The 17,862-nt window shown below is 40.6% G+C and overlaps 1 protein-coding gene across 1 annotated transcript in view; it reads left to right on the top strand.

Moving 5' to 3' along the window:
• The first annotated feature begins 263 nt into the window (after positions 1-263).
• Positions 264-17,862, top strand: part of LOC137529002 (cytochrome P450 2G1-like) — a 34,251-nt gene continuing 16,652 nt past the window's right edge. The window contains exons 1-5 of the mRNA XM_068250860.1: positions 264-440; positions 4,755-4,917; positions 9,535-9,684; positions 11,462-11,622; positions 13,811-13,987. Coding sequence (XP_068106961.1) covers positions 264-440; positions 4,755-4,917; positions 9,535-9,684; positions 11,462-11,622; positions 13,811-13,987 — 828 coding nt within the window. The remainder of the gene's footprint in view (positions 441-4,754; positions 4,918-9,534; positions 9,685-11,461; positions 11,623-13,810; positions 13,988-17,862) is intronic.

Raw genomic sequence — 17,862 nt, 5'->3', positions numbered from 1 at the left:
CAAATGACTTTAAGCTCATTAGGCAATAATGATTTTCTATGCTAATAGCTATGCATTGAGCTTGGAAACTGCTTCACATTAAAAGCCTAATTAGAATTTAATTAACACAATAAGGTGTTAAAGCAGATTAACAGAATAACAAGAATTTACTTGCATCGTACCTTTCGAAATGTATTTATTGGGAGTTTTCTGAAGCTAGCTCCTCCCATATGAATATAATTATATATAATCCGATGAGCAAAGTTTTCACTGAATGTACCAAGATGGACCTCACTGGCCTGTTAACAGTAATAAGTATTGTCGCCTCCTGCTTCTTCATTTATTCAACTTGGGACAAAATGTATAGAAGATGTGACCTCCCTCCGGGTCCTACACCACTGCCTCTTTTTGGAACTTTGCTTCATATCAAGCAAGGAGAGCTGGTGTCGTCTCTAATGAAGGTTGGTATCTTATCATTTCCATAGAACTACATGTGAAAAAAGGTTATTGTACACTATATATTGAGCGGGTCTGGATTGTAGTATCAAAATGTAGATCTGTTGCATCCAGAGGCGTAACTACAGGGGAGCAACCACTGCAACAGCAGGGGGGGGGGGGGGGGCAGAGGCTGTAAGGGCACCTCAACTATTATTTGACTCCCTCTGAAAAAGGGGTTTATGCTTCAGATCAGGTGTTTTTGTGGCTACACTTGTTATGGGTGTAAAGATGTTGATGGCCACACTTGATGGCTTTATGACCCTTGCAAGGTGAGTCCCCAGGCTGTGAGGGTCACTAGGGGTAGGCAAGAGAAAAGGTGTGGACATGGGGGGGGGGCATCAAAGTTTTGCTGGTTGGGCCCATGATTTGTAGCTACGACCCTGGTTGCAACAATACACAGCAAACCTGAGTATTATCAGGGGAAAATAGCAATATTTCACTTGTTCTTTTTCTTTCTGCCCCATATAAAAAGTTGCACCCCAAATCCTGGTGTCCAAAATACAATAATTCCTATTCGTATGGATAAATTAGTCATTGACACCAGATACCAAATTGTCTAATGTATCTTAGTTAGAGGTGTGAAAGTTACCATGTATGTCAAGCTTGAGCAACAACAACAGAGATTAACTGAGATGGTACAAACTAGATCACACCTGGTTGTTCACCAAATGGTGATGTTTATTGACTAGTTTTACAATCATAATCATCATTTAATAACTAATCAGGTGTGACTTTTTGGGAGGTATTAACTATTTTATAGGATATTGTATGCTTCCTAGTTTTGTATTCATTTCATCACCTCATTTGGGGGATCAGTATTTTATAGTTTACTATTCATATAGTTTGACCATTAATATCTGTTTCTGGAAAGTGACCAGACCAAAGAGGAATCCACGTACCTAAATGGTGACACATAATTCCCACACATGCTGACAGTGGTTGTATTGGAGCAACACGGGTTTATGATTACCCTATTTTCACTATATCACCTCATCTTGGTGTCTTAAACTACCATAGAATATTTCAGCATTTCCTGTTTTTTTTTTTTTCTGGAAGTTTACTGGAATCTTCTGGCAGTGGGCCTCATTCAAGTCACTGTTTCTCCTGAGTTTTCCCCTAGGTGATATGTTTACACCATTTCATAAAATACCTTTTAAGCCACTAGCAAGCAAGAAAATACTCAGAAGTATTTTATCAGATATATTTTAGCCACTTTTTGATACTTTTTCAAATACAGAGTGCTGAAAAGTCATTTTAAAGAGGAGATGAAAACTTATCTCCAAGGAAAACACTTAGTAGAAAAAGTGAATTAAATAAGGGCCAATATCTCTAAACAGAGGTCGGATGCTTCAACACCACTTATGGTAGACTTTTTCCAACAATGAACACCTTTACTTTCAGCCTTATATCTTCTCTTTCAAATAATGTTAATTTCATTGTTCGGATATAAGTTGGGACAAAACAATGACATTCATTACATTATATCATAACGTGAACTTAGTAAGTATAAAAAAGTGTTTAAGTGAAACAGATATATATGTATAGCAGAACAAAATTTACAAATGGACGCTAAACTGAAAAAAATGCACCTTTATTTCCAAATAAAATATTGGTGCCAAACATTGAGATAGGGACATAATTTAAACGGTTTTATAACCGGGCCAAAGAGCAAATACATTTCATGGGTTTTAACTACAGTAGCATGCATTATTTAAAAACTATAAAGGCCGAAAACTGAAAAATAATACATTTTTTCCACATTTTTTCCTATTTTCCCATTAAAACACATTTAGAATAAAATAATTCTTGGCATAATGTCCCACCTAAAGAAAGCCTAATTGGTGGCAAAAAGAACAAGATATAGTTAATTTCATTGTGATAAGTAATTATAAAGTTATAGACAAATGAATGGAAGGAGCGCTGAAAGGTGAAAATTGCTTTGGTGCTCAAGGGGTAAAACCCCTCAGTTGTGAGGTGGTTAAACAATTAAAATTTCCACCGAAAGGAAAGAACCAAGTACCCTCTAAAGAAATTGGTCTGGAAATATATATAACAAATGATACAAATGCACATATCATCCAGAAAAGTATCAAAAACTTTATTAAACCACCAAAAAACACATACAATTAAAATCCATAAAAAAAAACCATATAATCACACAATATGCGGATCGCCAGTCCAAAATGAGGTATATTCAACAAAGATTATTTTTGCTCCCTATCAGGCATCAAGTATAGACAGTGCTAAAGTGAATATAAGGGCAACTCAATGCCAATAAAATTAAATTTAGTGACTGTTTGTCAAACAATTCATCAAAAAATGTGTAATAAATATAAATACAAATATACGCAGACACACTCCACTGGACTTGTGGGCTGTAGCCCACACCCAGAAAAACCGGGATGTGTGCCGCAGTCCACAACTCAACTTTTTGATACTTTTCTGGATGACATGTGCATTTGTATAATTTGTTATATATATTTCCAGACCAATTTCTTTAGAGGGTACTTGGTTCTTTCCTTTCGGTGTAAACTTTTACATATACCCTATAGAAATTTGAGCTGAGATGATTATTAATGCTATGCTCGTATGTATGTGTAAAATTAAAATTTCCACAACAGCTTTCATTGACCAATGATGAGATTATGAGATTAAGTTTTTCAAACCTGGAGATGTCCAAGTTTAGGCTAGACTGATGCCTGGAGTCAGTGACTGAACTATCTATGCCTAACCACATACTGTATATATTTCTTTGGACTTTCTCTTAACCTGTCTAAAATGAGGAAACACTAGAATTAGAGATGATATACTGTATCCGGTAACCGTAATAATGGTGCCAATTAAAAAGGGTGCCCCATTGACATAAATGCAAATCTTTTCTCTATAGGTGGCAAGTGTATAAAAAGGGCACTGCGAAAATATAATACAACTACATCACTTGTTATCTTTACCTTTCATTTCCATACTAAATGTATTGATTACAGCATCCCATTAGTTGTACAATTATCATTTCTAAAACTTTAACTGTATAATTGTTTCTAAAACTGTTCCCTATGCTTTCTCAGGAAAAAAATCTTTACATGTCAACTGTTGCACCACAACGAGCAGCTTCCTTGATTCTCACCTACAGTATGTTACAAATTATTGTTTTTAAAAAACGTACTTACTTACGTAGCATATTAATAAAAAAAGTGTATTTTTAACAGTGCGGTCTCTAGGCTAAAATGCACCCAGGGCGAGGGTGTAAAAATTGTGCAACCCCCCCACCCGTGGAGCCAAGTATAGGTGCCCGCAGTATAGGTTAGCCAGGTCTAGTTGCACTAAGTATGGGTAGCCAGCTATAGGTCCCCCCAGTACAGATAGCCAGGCATAGGTGCCCCAGTATAGGTAGCTACTAGCCAGCTATAGGTCCCCCCCAGTATAGGTAGCCAGGCATAGGTGCCCCAGTATAATTGCCCCCAGTACAGGGGAAGGAAGGAAGGGAGGGAGAAGTCTGACCACCCTCCATGCAGCTGCGGCTCCCCCTCCATCATGGCGCCCCCATCCCAGTGCACACGCCCCTACAAACGGGGGCTGATTTTTAAGCTTTGAATCCTCAACTATCATTTTTGTTATTCTATGTTATATTAAACTGCAAACAATCATACTGTATATTAATTTAAATTACACAAACAAATGTGGGATTATGTGAGATTAAGGTTAGGCACCCTCTGAAGGGCACTATGGTTAGGCACCATCAGGCGAGTCTTAGGGTTAGGCACCACCAGGGGAGTCTTAGGGTTAGGCACTACCTTAGGGTTAGGCACCAACAGGGGAATATTAGGGTTAGGAACCACCAAGGGGGTCTTAGGGTTGGACACTACCAGGGGGTGGTTCTGTGTGAGAATAGGGAAATTTTAGGTTATAGTAAAATATTGCTAAGTATTAAAGATATTTTACTATATAAATGAAGTTGTAGAATATCGGTATATCAAACAATATTTCATACGTTTTACTGGTGATCATTTTAGTAGATGTAAAAATAGAGGTTACAGTGGGGAATAATACAGTATAGGTATTATAAACTGTATTTTATGGCATATCCTGCAGCCCATTTTGCTAATCGATAATGTCAATATCGTTTATATCTGACACCCTTTTTAACCAGAGACTTTATTATATGTACACGATATTTCTAGAATAAAAAAAGGAAATGCTCAGATAAAGGTGATTTATGTTTCTTTGAATAGGCCATGAACTGGAAAAGGGAGATTCTCACTGGGTTTTTCATATTGCAGCTATGGAAGCAGTATGGTCCAGTCTACACCTTGTACTTTGGCTCCCGCCCAGTGGTTGTCATCTGTGGGTATGGAGCTGTAAAGGAAGCTCTAGTTAATCAAGCAGAAGAGTTTGGTGCCCGTGGATCTTTACCTACCCTTGAGAAATTCACCCAGGGTTATGGTGAGAAGAACAACTACTTACAGTAACTTACAAGAAAACATTAAAGGGTCTATCACAATATTATGGTTAATTCGGTTGTTTATGAAGCACCCACACACTTAACATTTTTAAGTAAGCAAATACTTCCAAAAAAACCTCACTGCCTAAAGCACTTACTGTAGTTTTCAACCACTTAGCAGCAAGCCGACGCATTACAACATCCTGCTGCAGCCTCTTAACGGCTCCAAACCATTTTAATGCATCGCTCACCCCCACCGCCACCGTGCATGTGCGTGCCCAGGGCAGTTTCTAGGCTAAATTGCACCCAGGGTGAGGGTGTAAAAATTGCGCCCCCTTCCCCCCCACCCAGTGGACTCGGGAACCCTTGCTCTTTAGGAACAGAAACACAGCCACAGGTTACAAGTAGATCTGCCTACTTTCTAGTGACCAGCCGCTCATCCAGGAGGAAGCTGGAAAACACCCAGGCGAGGAGAGCCCAGAAAGCTGACTCCTCCATGGGTGCCGCGCACGCACAGCCTGCAGTACCACTACAAGACATCAGGTGTCATCACGTGGTGGTGACATGATGATGACTTGAAGTCTGATGCAGGCAGCCTAGGAGGAGTCAAGGAAGGTGATCACGCTGGTAATCTTCTTTCTTCTTCCATTTGGCTGCACCGCGCGTCACCAGCTCCCTAGTGGTAATGTCCTTCTGCCTGCGCCCCCCTTCATCTACTTGCTGGTCTGCGCCCAGTGCGGCCCCTTTGCCCGCACTGCCCAAGAAATGGCCCTGTGCGTGCCCGCCACCTGTCAGGACATGGAGACCTGTCGGGAAGGAATTTTTCCCTTTTAAGGCTAATTGGTCCAGACCTTGTAAGTTTTTTTGCCTTCTCCTGGATCAACTGGGATATGTGCAGGTTCAGGATGGTGTTTTATTTAGTTTTCATTTTTTTCTGGTTGGACTTGATGGACGAATGTCTTTTTTCAACCAAATTAACTATGTAACTATGTGATTGGTGAGGGGGAAAAAGCATTCCCTTAACCGATCACAATGCCTAAAATGAATGGACATGACTCAGATCAGGGGCCATGTCCATTCATAATATTGGAAGTAGTAAAAACATGTTAAATGTTAAAAAAGGGAAGACTTCTTGTAAACCAGGATATTGTTTTCAGTGCCATCTAGTGGCAACATAGTAAAATTACACACACCATACATATACAGTGGGATGCGAATGTTTGGGCAACATTGTTAATCGTCATGATTTTCCTGTATAAATCGTTGGTTGTTGCGATAAAAAAGTCAGTTAAATATATCATATAGGCGACACACACAGTGATATCTGAGAAGTGAAAGTGAGAAGAAGTTTATTGAATTTACAGAAAGTGCGCAATAATTGTTTAAACACAATTAGGCAGGTGCATAAATTTGGGCACCACAAAAAATATAAATCAATATTTAGTAGATCCTTCTTATGCAGAAATTACAGCCTCTAAACGCTTCCTGTAGGTTCCAATGAGCGTCTTTTAGACCATTCCTCTTTACAAAACATCTCTAGTTCATTCAGGTTTGATGGCTTCCGAGCATGGACTCTTTAACTCACACCACAGATTTTCAATTATATTCAGGACTTGGGGCTGAGATGGCTATTCCCAGAGCAGGGATAAGGTCCTCCAGCACCCAAGGCTGAGACACCAAAGTGCGCCCCTGCATCCCTCCCACCTCAGCTGTCACACACGGATTGCTATTAGACTAAGAGGGCCACAGGGCCCACAACCTCCCCAATACCTTAATATCTAGTTATCTGGCTTGCAGGCACTGCTATGTATCCCCTTTTCTTATTTCTTTCTGCATCATACACAATTAGGAATGACAGCTGAATGAATTGTGCGCCCCCTCCTACACTGCGCCGAGGCTGGAGCCTCTCCAGTCTATGCCTCGGCCCGGCCCTGGCTATTCCATAATGTTGTACTTGTTCTACTGCATGAATGCCTTAGTGGATTTTGAGCAGTGTTTAGGGTCATTGTCTTGTTGAAAGATCCAGCCCTGGCACAGCTTCAGCTTTGTCACTGATTCCTGGACATTGTTCTTCAGAATCTGCTGATACTGAGTGGAATTTATGTGTCTCTCAACTTTGACAAGATTCCCAGTCACTGCACTGGCCACACAGCCGCACAGCATGATGGAACCACCACCATATTTTACTGTAGGTAGCAGGTGTTTTTCTTGGAATGCTGTGTTCTTTTTCCTCCATGCATAATGCCCCTTATTATGCCCAAATAACTCAATTTTAGTTTCATCAGTCCACAGCATCTTATTCCAAAATGAAGCTGGCTTGTCTAAATGTGCTTTAGCATACCTCAAGTGACTCTGTTTGTGCTGTGGGCGGATTCAGTCATTAAAGGAGATGAAATCATTCACTCATACTGGGGAACTACATTTAAGATTAAAGGATGTCACACATGTGACTCCACTTATGTGATATATGCATTGAAATGCCCATGTGGGCTTTTGTATATAGAACAAACCACTCAGAAAATGAAAAAAAAGACCTTTGTCGCATAAACAGGCCATCCGTGAGAAGTTAGTTGATCAAACTGTACCTTATCATTTTGTCCAGGCCAACCACAATGTTAGTCAGCTCAGGTTCATGATTATAGAACAGGTCCCACCTCTTAGAAGAGGAGGTGACCGTTTTAAGGGACTTTTATGGAGGGAAGCTCATTGGATCAAACTACTTGACACTATGGAGCCTAGAGGTTTAACCCTCCTGGCAGTTTATAACAATCCGCCAGGGGGCAGCAAAGCCATTTTTTTTTCATGTAGCGAGACAAGGTCTCGCTACATGATAGCCGCTGGGGGGGGTGGGGGCGGCTGCGGCGCGGCGGATCGGCGGGTAGTGGCGGCGATCGGATTTTACACGCAGCTAGCAAAATGCTAGCTACGTGTAGCAAAAAAAAATTATGCAAATCGGCCCAGCGAGGCCTGAGCGGTGCCTTCCGGCGGCATAGCCCGAGCTCAGCTCGGGCTTACCGCCAGGAAGGTTAAATCGGGAACTGGATCTCCTTCCATTTATTTGATAAATTGGGCAACATTTATGATTATGTTCCTGGTGTCTACAGTGTTTTATATTAGGATACTGTTTCGCACTCATCTTGTGTTTTGAATAATTTTTGCATCCAACAGTTCTTATTTCTGGAGTGCATTCTAAGGATATATGTAACAGCTTTGCTCTGATGTCCTTCTGCCCCGTTTGCCCTTCCCCTCTTCTCTTCTCATGTAGGTGATGTTAACAATATGCATAACTTTGTATCACAACTTTGTTTACATTGGAGTCCACAGAGGCAAGCAGCTCCTGCATTCCATCTATGACGAGAAGCACTGACTTTTCGGCACGCTCATCATTGGTTGCCGGAAAAAGTGGGATGGTGTTGACGACTTATGTCACGCCGACCCACGTGTCCCCATACTGTCTCCCGTCAGCTTCGCCGAGTGGTGAGCGGATGGTGCAGATAGAGGGGAAGTGCCGATACATAGAAGTTGCTGCCTCTGCGCCAACTACTCAGTTTGTACTTGGAGAGAAGTGGCCTCTATGTGAGGACCAATATGATAGCAGCAGCGTAGTTCCCCATCAGGTCCGGCTTGGCATGGACCATAGTGATAGGTTAAGAGGCATGTACCCACATTATTGGCTGTTTCCTATGCATGCTGAGTATATAAAGCGCTGGTGTGTGTGTATACATTGTGCTTGACATTTTGCCTAACTTGAGAAAGAAGCTGGAGCTTTGAAATGTCACATTTATGGCTGTAATGCAACTTTCATAATAAAAGAGCATTGATACTATTTGATGGTGCTGGTCTGATACCTTTCTACGCAAGTTGGCTCTGGGGTGCTGCCAGACTTGACCGAGGCACATCAACAAACAACTTATAGAGAGGTGATTCATTTCTTTTCTACAATGTCAGCTGTAACAAAGAAATATTTATTTTAAAGATTATTATGCTGTTACATATCTTTAAAGTGAACCTAAAGTCAGGATGAAAAAATGAGTTTAACTCACCTGGGGCTTCCCTCAGCCCCCTGAAGCTGATCGGTGCCCATGCTGACTCCATCAGATGTCCCTGGACCGGCCGGCGGCGACTTCCGGTTTCGCCGTCACCGGCCGACAGGCTGGGAACGCGAGTTATTCTTCACGTTCCCAGCCAGAATAGCGCCCCCTATGCTGCTATTGCGGCCTCCCTATGCTGCAATGGCAGCATAGGGGACGATATTCTGGCTGGGAACGTGAAGAATCACTCGCGTTCCCAGCCTGTCGGCCGGTGATGGCGAAACCGGAAGTCGCCGCCGGCCGGTCCAGGGACATCTCATGGAGTCAGCGTGGGCACCGATCAGCTTCAGGGGGCTGAGGGAAGCCCCAGGTGAATTAAACTCATTTTTTTCATCCTGACTTTAGGTTCACTTTAAGAGCATAGAGGAAGTTCTGAGTTCAGGTCCACTCTAATGCCGAATTGTTAGGCTCGCTCTAAAGCTAAGTTGTTGTTGCAATGTTTTGTTTTAAGAAGGCAAAATTTTATTTAGCATTGTTTGTAGTGTATAATAAATACGTACTGTACTGTATTATAATTTTACTCTACAGGACTTAGTCTGAGCAATGGAGAACGATGGAAAATCATGCGGTCCTTCACTATAAAGATCCTTAAAAGCTTTGGGTTTGGAAGCAAGAGTATTGAAGGGAAGATACAAGAAGAAGCATTGTATTTGGTGGAAGAAATCAGGACATTTAAAGGTTAGTATTGAATAATACATTAAGCTATAAGGAAACATTTACTGGTTTTCATCAATCATTGTTGATTTATTTTAATATGTTGACAATCTTATAAACTCATTTTAAACATAGTGTAAACATTTGTTTTAAGGCTATGTTTTAAGTGTGCCGCCATGTTACCCGACCTGTAAAGTCTCATGGATTTCGAATAACATACCACAGAAATAATGTTTTTAATCATTACACTAATCAGTCAAAACATTACCACCACTTGCCCAATATGGTGCAGGGCTTCCTGGTGCCAACAAGCCAGCTGTGTTCTATTAAAGTTCATTAAGACCTCTGAAGGGGTCCTGAGGTCTGTGGCTCTAAGATATTAGCAGCAGATCCATTAAGTCCAATAAACTGAGAGGAGGGGCCTACAAAGATTTCCCAACAGTCATTATGTGATCTAGAGAATTTGGAAGTGAACAAAAAATTATTTACCAGACAAACCTATTCCATTGCTCCTTAATCCAATTTTAATTCTCACATATTTAGCGTACTCATACTACAGGGGTCAACATAGGCACTCTGACTGGACGTTTTTAGCTATATAGATGACTATACAAGCAGTGTGAGCTTGATTCACATACAACAATGCCCAGCATAAAGATCTAGTGATAAATGATGATTGACTTTTAAGACTCTAGATGATGCAATCAACATAATTGTGCCAGGGGAGAATTAGCATGCCTGCCCATCCCAGAAAGAATTCTCTTATTTTACATTCCTCTCATTTATTTTAATTAGAAATTATAGATTTGTGAAGCATTGTTTAAAGTATTTTGCTGCTGAAATATGAACTCTTTGTGGCCAGTACTGCAGAAAAAGAAAACATCCAGCACTCCTGACAAAAAGGGACTATTGAATGATGTCAAAAAGACATTTTAAAATATTTTTTGTAAAAACTACACAGACGTGTAAAAGCCAACATTGTGTAATCAATTAATTAATACAAATTAAATGATTTATATATTTTATGTATTAAAAATGGGATACTAAACTGGGGCTTAAACAATCCTCTAGAGTGTAAGCTCGCAAGGACAGTGGCCTCCCTCTCGAGTCCTATTCAGTGTTTTTTATCAGATAAACATGTACCAGTATCTTTTTCGAACTACACATCAATAGTATGTATTTGTACTTGTGCCTCTGGATTTCCTGGTTGTACAGTGTGTTGAACTGCTTGTATAACTACGCTCTTCATATAGTGTGTTGTTGTATTATGTATTTAATGCTAAGATAGATGTTGGCACTATATAAATCAAATAATAATAACAATGTTAACATTCTTCCACCTTGCTGCAACATTCATTCATGCTAACAGCATTAAATCTGTACATATTTTTTGACAAAAAATGATAAGAAATATGTTTTCAATTTGTGACAAGTTCTCATTTGTCAAGTTGCACTTGAAGATCTCTTTCTCTCACCTATGAGCGTTTCCTTTTTGCAGACAGCTACTGACCTGTGTGTTTCTGCAGTTATGCAATGAAAGCTGTTATCAGCTGGCAGAGACCAAGAGAGGAGGGAGATTCAGGTCACTTTCAGCAATCCTGCTAAAATATAAGGTTCTGTCAAATATCGAGACATTTCAGAGCATTAATTTGAACCAGAGAAAACAGATGATTTTATTCTGCTGGACTTACATAAATGACTAGAAGCATAGCACAATGTCAACATTTTCACTATAGAGGTCCTTTAAAATGAAAGTAAAGTGATCTACAGAAAGTTTGCTAAAGACTTATTGCCATTTCAGGTCTTCCTTTGAATCCAAGCAATATACTTATGAGTTCCATCGCTAATGTTCTCTGCTCTCTCATATTTGGAGATCGTTTTGAGTACAGAGATGAGAGGTTCTTCAGACTCCTTGAGATTGTGACTGAATCGTTTAGCCTTGCAAGTTCTCCATGGGGACAGGTAAAGCATTTAGACTTCTAGATAAGAAATCCTCTTGAGATTCACCCCTCAGAGTTGATTATTGTTTACCAGAAAACTTACATTTTAAGAGGTAGACATATAACCGATACTGAACAATACTTCCTAATCTTGGGCCTCGTTATGGGAGCTGGCATAAGATGGAGTACGTATGGGATCTGTTAAAACTTGCCTAGACTTGTTAACAATGAATGTAATTAACCATTTCATGCCATGGGCTGAAGGGTTGGAATGCACATGCACAAGCGTGAATGCTCTTGTGGCACATGTAGAAGTGCACTTTAGCAGAATAGCAGGACAGTTATAAATGTCCATTTTGCAAGAAATGGTTTAGCAGCAAAAGTACTCAATCCTCTCATTGGTCACACTGTGTTTTAGCAGTGGTTGCTGAAAGCTTAGCGTATTAGCAATTGTATAGTTGTCAAATGCATGCATCTTCAAGAAGGTCTCCATTTATTAAAACTGTAGCAAAACATGCATAGTATTACATTTTAGGCTGAAACACCCCATCCCTACAGATATGAGTTTATTGTCCATTTTCAAGCAGAATGAAAATATATACTTATCTACCATTTGAGATCCCAATTGCCATTCTACCCACTGACTGGTACCAGAGAACTGTTAGGACTGTCCTTACAATTTACGGACATCATACTGGTAATTTGGTGGCTGCCCGGTTAATCAAGGCAGCATCAACTACTATTACATAGTGGGGTTGACTGAACGAGGTAGAAAGTGGCGACCATCTAGGAGGTGGAAGCCTGAAGAGTTTAGTGGGAAACACAGAGGAAGAAAAGGGGACCTGTTTTAAGCATGTGAGAAATGGGGGCCAGAAAAAAAATTCCAGGGATGCCAGTATCAACTTTTTGTTCCCCAGAGGTACCTTCTTACATTCTGCCTTTTTTTAAATGTTTCTATATGTGTGCTAACTTCAATTCACATATAGGTCCATGTTTGGCATACCAAGACAGACTGATTTAATACATTTCCACATAGTACATGCATAAATATTATTATTATTGTATTTAGAAAGCACTAACATATTACACAGCACCGGACAATAAATGCATACAATGGTACAAAGACTGACAAATGTAACAAGGTTATAAAACATACGACAAAGTTATACAAGGCAAAGTGGGTACTAATTTGATTTTGAGCTGAGTGGGAAGGACAAGTAATTCAAGTATGAGGTGGAGGAGCGCACAATCATTAGGGAATGGAGAACCCTGCTAAAGGCTGCATGATAGAGGGTGAGAAGGCCATCTTCAAGAGGTAGGTTTTGAGGTCTTGCTTGAATGCATCCCAACGGTTTAATTATTATAACTGCCAGTGCTTGATAACATAGAAAATCACCATAGAAGGAAAAAGCCATTAACAGATTAGGAGCTATCTGGGCACCCCCTTGCACCGTGACCTGGGTCTTGTAGGCAGCACCTGTATGAAGAAGACTATACCATCTTAGAACTATATGACACATACGAGAATGTCTTGCTTTGGGAATATTGCCTCGCACTCTCTATAAGATCAACCCTAATAGACCTTCATTAAAGAGTGCTGTAGCAGATAAAGAGGCTGACACCTCTTGGCAGATGTATGCATAGAAAGGATGGCTCAACCATATAATTCTTTATTGTTTCATTGAAAAATTAAAAACGAACATTTCGGGACCACGCAGGATCCATTCCATAAGGTAAAACTTGCTCAAGGCAACAGTCTGTCTGCCCCATAAATTGCACAATACATAAGTAGCTGCTGTGGGTGAAACCACCTCTATGCACTCACCATCCACAATGTGCACTGTGCGAGCTACTTATGTATTCTGCGATTTATGCAGCAGACAGATTGTTGCCTTGAGCAAGTTTTACCTTGAGGAAGGGATCCTGTGTGGTTTTGAAACATTGATTTTTTTATTTTTCTAAGAAACAATAAAGAATTATAAGAGATGTGCCAGCCTTTCTTTACATACAGTACATATGAAAATGTGCCCGTCACTTATTACCCCTGATGTCTCCACAGTTAAATAATTGCAAGAGCATCTATTTATTTTGATGCAGCGACTGAGTTTTTATATTGCTAGTGATTCACTGCCAGTGATTCATTTTCCAGGTTTTGTATATTTATATTTTTATGTGAGGTTTTTTGTCTGGTATCTCTTCTTGCTTTCCAGCTGTACAGCATTCTTCCTACAGTCATGCAGTACATTCCAGGGCCTCATCACAAAATAATTCATAACTCAGAGGAAATGGCCGCATTTATATTTGAAAGGGTGAAGACCAGCCAAGAATCTCTGGATGCTGCCTCTCCCAGGCACTTTATTGACAGTTTCCTTATCAAAATGGACCAGGTACTTCATTTCTATAACACAATCAAATTCTAGAGTGCTTTATAGAGTACACTGGACAATAGCATTGGTTCCTCCCTTGGAAACAATCCCAAATCTAATCTCCCAGTCCCTACACACTTTCTTCCCCATGGACACAGTTTAAAGAGGAACTTCAGCCTAAACAAACATACTGTCATTAAGTTACATTAGTTATGTTAATTAAAATAGATAGGTAATATAATATCTTACCCACCCTGTTTTAAAAGAACAGGCAAATGTTTGTGATTTAATGGGGGCAGCCATCTTTTTGGCTGAAAGGAGGTAACAGGGAGCATGAGACAGTTCCAACTATCCTGTGTCCTGATCACCCCTCCCAGCTGCACGCGTTAGGCTTCAAATCTCAAATTCAAAATAAAAAAAAATGAATTTGTGCCAAAACAGCAGAAGGAGAACAGCAACATCAGAAATTCCACCATGCTTTGCACAGCATCAGTCATAAAATGCCCGGGCAGATTTCTTTGATGTGGCGGAGCTTAGCTTTTGTGCAGCTAAAATTGAGGCTTAGGTAAGAAAAACAAATTTCTGATGCTGTGAAACTGTTAAAAGAAACACCAAGCCTTTTCAGTGCTTCTGAGTAGATTTTTAGTCTGGAGGTTCACTTTAAATAATCTTCGGGTTACCGCCCTGGAGGGTGACTTTACATCACAGAAAAAGATTAATAGCAAAGACAAAATGTATTCATTGGTTCAAATCTGTAGATAAAATTTTCAACAAGGATACCAATTTCTTAAATAAGTAAGATGTTGATGATGATATTTAATGTCATAATTCTTTTTCAACCTAGAAAAATTGCATCCATTCTGCATGCAGCTAACTCTTAAACTCTGAATGTACAATGCCTGTGTGCCAGGCAGAGTCTCAGTTATGTCTTCTGACAATGATCCCTTCCAGTTCTGACGCCATTTTGTCAGATCTGAAATATATCAGTTGCTCTCAGTAAAATATCAGTTGCTGTCAGTTATAGCTGAGAGGAAAACTGATGTACCAGGTAATGTACAGGTTTCCCTATGGCTCAAGTGGGCAATGTTACAGTTTCACTGTGTGCTGACCAGAAAGCTGTTATGGGGTAATGGCCATTTTCAAAATGGAGGACGGAAAATTTCCTTGATCACAGTGAACAAACAGGACGCGGGACAGGAGAAAGACACTGAGGAGTAGACTACATGGAAAGTAAGTATGACTTGTGTATGCTTATTTTGACTTTTAATTTTCAGTTCAGGTTTTCTTTAAGTCTGATGAAGGTGGAATAGTCGAAAGCTTACTCTTATTTATTTTTTTTAAGTTAGCCAATAAATGGTATAATCCTGATTCAAAACGTCTTGCTTTTACTGATGGTTACCATGATACAACACTCCTCTGCTAGCCCCTTGAAAATATGCATTTCAATTCTTTCTACTATGATATAAAAAAACATTCAATGGAGTTGTGTACAAAGTAAAATGGCAATTCATTTTATGTTTTTTATTCTTTTAAATTCTATATGATGAAATGAAATGCTTATATGCTTATATGTGTATAGCGCTTTTCTCCTGTTGTAATCAAAACATTGTAAAGCTGAAGCCACTTATTTGATTAATAAAAAAGTGAAAGGTAGTCAAAGCATCTAAAGGAATTTAGTCAAACAGCACAATTAAAGGTACTTAATGGACCACTACAGCAAAAAAAAAAGTAAGTAAGCAGTTAAAATCTGACAGAACTGACAGGTTTTGAAGTAGCCCATCTCCTCACAGGGAATTCTTAGAGTTTTCTTTGATGTCAAAAGCATTCTCTGAACAGCAGTTGATCAGTCCAACTGCCAAAATAGTGTACAAGTAAGTAGGTAGGCTGACTGGTATCTTTACTGTTTTGACAGTTAGACTTAGCAACTGTTGTTCAGGAAATGCTTTTGAAAACAAAAGCAAGAATTTTTGAATTAGGATAATATCATTTATAGGCTAACTTCTAAGTTAGCCAATAAATGGTACCATCTTAAACAATTCTTGCTTTTACTGATGGCTAACATGGTACAACACTCTACTGCTTTTAAAAGCAAAGAAAACCCTGGGAACCCCCCCCCCCCCCCCCCATGAGGAGATGGATCAGTCTAAACCTGTTGGTTCTGTCCAATTTTAACTGCTTACTTTCACTACTTTCACTATTGTGAAGCTTCAATAGAGTTTGAGATAAGTGCACTGCTTTTGACTTCAGTCGTCAGGTCTCGTTGTGCTGTAGTTCTCTTCTAATCAGGGGTGTTGCCAGCCCCAAAGATCAGTGGCACGTGCCCCTGATCTATTCTGGGGTGCCCGGATGTCCCTAAGGCAGAGTAGAGACACCACAGCACCCAGAATGGCACCACACAGTACCCATCATGCCCCACAGAGGCACCACAGCACCCAGCATGGCACTACACAGCACCCAGCATGGCACCACAGCCACCAAAATGGCATTACAGCACCCATCATGCCCCATACCCCCATTGCTGTATGCTGTGGTGCCATGCTGGGTGCTATGGTGTCATGCTGGGTGCTATGGTGTCTCTGTGGGTATATTGGGTGCTGTGATGCCATGATAGGTGCCCAGATGCCTTTATGGAGCATGCAGGGAGCTGTGGTTCTTCTATGGGGACATGCTGGAAGTTATGATGCCTTAATGGAAGGTCCATGGGAGCATGGGAGGAGGTCCACTAGAAGGTCAGGGAATGCTATGGGGGGACTGGCAGCAGGACAGCTCGTCCAGCAGAAAGCCAGACCAGCCAGCAGACAAGCCAGGTAACTCTGCCTAGTTATGTTTAAGTGACACTGCTATTTATGTGATTTGCCTACTCAGATCACTGTTAGGTTCATGTACATTTGACTCCACCCATGACCACACCCAAATTCCGGTGCACAGCCACACCCATTTTTAGGCTGGAAAAGTGCCCCAGATCGCTTAGGATCCTAGCAACGCCCCTGCTTCTAATGCTTTGATCTCTTCCCTGCTAACATAAAATACAGAAAGACCTCTATTATTTTGTCTCACACTGCCCCCTAGTGACAAGAGGTCATAGATACACATTACAGCAGTATGAATTAGAAGCTAGGAAACAGGGGTGTAACTAGAAATCACTGGGTCCCCCTGCAAAACTTTGGGTCTTCTCGACCTGCACACTGAATAGGGACTGTCTACAAATCTCTGTCTACAAAACTTTGTATGATTTGTTATCAGTGGCTGAGCAGATGCAGTCATTAGAACAATTGCGCTGACAGCAGAAATATATTTCTCTACTTGCCCATAGTTATCAGAATCTCAGGATGGGGCCCCCGTGGCTTCTAGGCCCTCCTGCAGCTGCATCCCTTGCAGGGTCTATTGTTACGTCCCTGCTAGGAAATCTTACAAAGAAGAAATTAAAAAAAATGTGCTAAAGTAAATTGGCCTGGAGCACTTGCAAGCCTCTAAATACATTGGCTGCTAAAGGGTTAAAGCAGTTAGGCAAGGGTCACACTTGAGTCTGCAGATAATGGCAGTGTTTTTCTGTGGAGGAATCTGCAGTGTCAGCTCAGTTTTGGCTGAAAGCCAGCTGACAGCAGCTGACTATCAGCAATTGGGAACGCCATGTGTGAGAACAAGTGGTGTTTTTTTCTTCCCTGCAGCGGAAAAAAAAGCAAAAAATTAACCCCCTTGGTATAATTCTTTCCGGGTTTTAGGGTCCAAAAGCGTTTTAATTCTTTTGCATGTTTTTAGACCCTAAACCGGAAGAAAATCATGCTGCTAGGGAGATCTGCAGCAGCTCAGCACTCACTCACCTTCCTGGGATTCAGCGCTGCAGTTTTCCCTCTGTCCTCTGGGTGGCGCTGTAACCCTATAGTGAGATTGCTGGC

This window comes from Hyperolius riggenbachi, chromosome 8, assembly GCF_040937935.1.
Source record: "Hyperolius riggenbachi isolate aHypRig1 chromosome 8, aHypRig1.pri, whole genome shotgun sequence".
Taxonomy (NCBI): Eukaryota; Metazoa; Chordata; class Amphibia; order Anura; family Hyperoliidae; genus Hyperolius; species Hyperolius riggenbachi.
This window is presented reverse-complemented; position numbering and strand designations above follow the sequence as displayed.